At 58.9% G+C, this 2,802-nt stretch overlaps 1 protein-coding gene across 1 annotated transcript; it reads left to right on the forward strand.

Moving 5' to 3' along the window:
* C10H11orf86 (chromosome 10 C11orf86 homolog) lies at positions 1-1,453 on the forward strand. The gene is made up of 2 exons (XM_061203831.1): positions 1-362; positions 911-1,453. The coding sequence occupies exons 1-2, from the start codon at positions 93-95 to the stop codon at positions 1,007-1,009; spliced, it is 369 nt and encodes a 122-aa protein (XP_061059814.1). The 5' UTR covers positions 1-92; the 3' UTR covers positions 1,010-1,453.
* The last annotated feature ends 1,349 nt before the right edge of the window (positions 1,454-2,802 follow it).

Below are 2,802 nucleotides of genomic sequence, written 5' to 3' on the forward strand. Positions count from 1 at the left end.
CCTGTCAGGTGGGTGGAGGCACCAGGCCATCTCAGAAGGCCAGGGACTCGCCAAGGGGCTGGAGCAGTCCTGCGCCTGCAGCCTCCAGAACCATGGGGACGGCGCTACGCAGCCAGTCCTTGCGAGGACCACCGCCCTCCTATAGCAAGCTCCAGGAGCCGTGGGGGAGGCCCCTGGCAGGCCGACTGCGCCGGGCGCTGAGCCTCAGACAGGGGCGTGAGAAGTCCAGGTCCTCAGACGGAGGCCCAGAAAGGCTGGACGCCCCCGGGCAGGAGCAACTGCCAGGGAGCCTGGGGGACACAGAGCAGCTGATCCAAGCTCAGCAAGAAGGCAGCCAGCGGTGGCTGAGGCAGTATCAACAGGTTTGGCTGAGGGTTGGTGGATGGAGGAGTGCTAGAGGGGAGGGGGAGGTCCCCAGTGCAGCAAAGGCTCAGAGGCAGAAATGTATGGGGCTGTAGATCAAAAAGATAACAGAGCTGTCTGGGGAAGGGGCTGGAGAGAGAGATATCCAAGAACTGTATTTCAGGGGGGCCTGAAGGCCTTTGGGATTTATCCCATAGGCACTGGGGAGTCAGGGAAGGTTTTAGGGCAGGTGGGTGATATGGTCAGAGCTGTTCTGAGATGATAATCTGTCAGCTTGCTGGATGGGTGGATTTTGCTGGAGGCAAGAGATCAGCCAGTACAACTTCCCCAGGGTTACATCTTGTGCTCCCCTCTCCCCCGGAAAAGGGGGTGATCGGCCCCCCGGGGTGGGAGCTGCGGGCTTCCTCTAGGAGGAAGGGTGGCTAGTGAGCCGTGCTTCTGTCTGTGGGGTCTACCACCACCTCATGGCTGTAGGTGGAACAGCACCTGAAGCCCACCACCCAGTCCAGTGACCTGGGCCCTGATCTCGCCCCCTCCTGTCTTGCAGAAGATAAGGAGAAGGTGGGAGAGCTTTGTCACCAGCTTCCCCAGCGTGACCCTGAGCCAGTCGGCCTCCCCACAGCCCTCACTGGGCACCACCAGCTAAGGATGCTAGCAGCGGTGGGGGTCCTCGCTGCACCTGGATGAGATGGCACGACCTACCTCTTCGTGGCCCTCTGGACTGTGAATGCAGTGACCCCCTCTACGTGGACTGTTCCCCTTCCTTACGTGGCCCGTTGAGGCCTCTGTCACCAGGACAGAGCTCAGTGAAGCCAGATCCGTGGCTGAGAGCCTCTGGCCTCCCTCCCAGAGGGTGAGCCCATCCCCAGGGCAAGGACTGTGTCTTGTCGTGTATTGTCGTGTATTGTCGCCGTCCTCACAGTCTCCCGATGAAGGAAGCCGAGGAAGCCTTCCCTCCCTGTGCGAAAGAGAGGAAAGCTGAGGCCCAGAGGCGGGAGGGGATTATTCTCTTTGGCATCTCTGGCCCCGCCGCTACCCAATGCCCAACACTGCGTTGAACACGGGAATAAAGGTTGCTGAACTGAAGTAAGTGATTTTCCTACTGACTAACTTGCCCCCAGTCCTCTCCCAACCCCCTGGGGGCAGGTGGGGTCCAGAGCTTCCCAGATGATGGGGCAGAAGCACCAGGGGCAGGTCCCCAGGAGTCTGGGCCTCTCCTGCCACTTTTCTGATTCTCCCTGTGCTGACCTCAAGCCAGCGTCAGAGGGCCTGGATCTCACCAGCTCCTTGCCTTTGTGCTTGCCCCCATGAGGCAGGACTTACCCAGAGGATCAGAGAGGGCAAGGGGCCCACCCAGGGCCACACAGAGGGGAGGGTGTGACCCCAAAGAGCCTGAGCTCTTTGAGAGACACTGGCACCTCGTTTGGGGTCCCTGGGGCTCTCCCAGCTCAAGCAGACCCAAGGTCAAAGGTAAGGGAGCAGCTGCAAGCATCCTGGTGGAGGGTCTGTTCTGGGGTGGTAGGGGGACCTGAGGGCCCAATAGACAAAGGGGAGGTTCCCTATTTCCCCAGAGCCCAGAACCCTGGCAGAGCCATTCAGGAGGGGTCCTGGGAAAATTTTGTCCCAGACAGTCACCGGGATGAGACCAGGACAAGACCGGGACGTCAGGCTTGGCACCTAGACTGTGGGAGATCCCTGGAAGCTTCCAACCCAATTAGTCACAAACTTTAGATGCCCCCTGCTCAGCCCCCTCTGCAATATCCCCTGCAGTGGCCCCTGGGGTGCCTCTGGGAGATGCTAGGACTCCAGGGAACACAGTTTGAGTCCATGGCTCTGACAAACCCTCTTGATGTCCAGAGGACGAAACTGAGGCCCAGGAGGGGTCATCCTCTGGGTCTCTGCCCTCCAGGCTCATCCTGGCTTCTTTTGTCCCCAGGGATTCTCCAGCCCATCTCCTTGCTCGTCTCCTTCTACTTGTCACACTCTGTGACAATTGTGTCCAGTTATAAGCTTTTGTCATCCACAGGATGGAAAGTTCCACAGGGACCTGGCTTGATCACCACTGGGACCCCAGTGCCTCGCTCGGGGCCTGGCACATAGTAGGTAGTTGTTGAGTGAATGAGGGACTGGCCCAGGGTCATCCAGTTGATGGCTGAGCTCCACGCGGGTGGAGCATTTCCTACCTCAGCCTCGTCAGCAAACCCATCATCAGGGAGCACGTCTCCGGGGCCCCTAGCAGAGGCCTTCGCCAAAACACACACACACACTCTGTTAGGTTGTTTCCAAAGACAGCAGCAACCATCCCTCCCATGGAGCGTGCCCTTTGGCATTGTCGTTGCCACACCTCCCAACAAGAGGGGTATTCTATGTATTCTACTTTCCCTTGAATCTGGGTAAGCCCTGAAACCTGCTCTGACCAATAGAATGCAGTAGAAATAA

The sequence above is a fragment of the Eubalaena glacialis genome, chromosome 10 (assembly GCF_028564815.1).
Source record: "Eubalaena glacialis isolate mEubGla1 chromosome 10, mEubGla1.1.hap2.+ XY, whole genome shotgun sequence".
NCBI lineage: Eukaryota > Metazoa > Chordata > Mammalia > Artiodactyla > Balaenidae > Eubalaena > Eubalaena glacialis.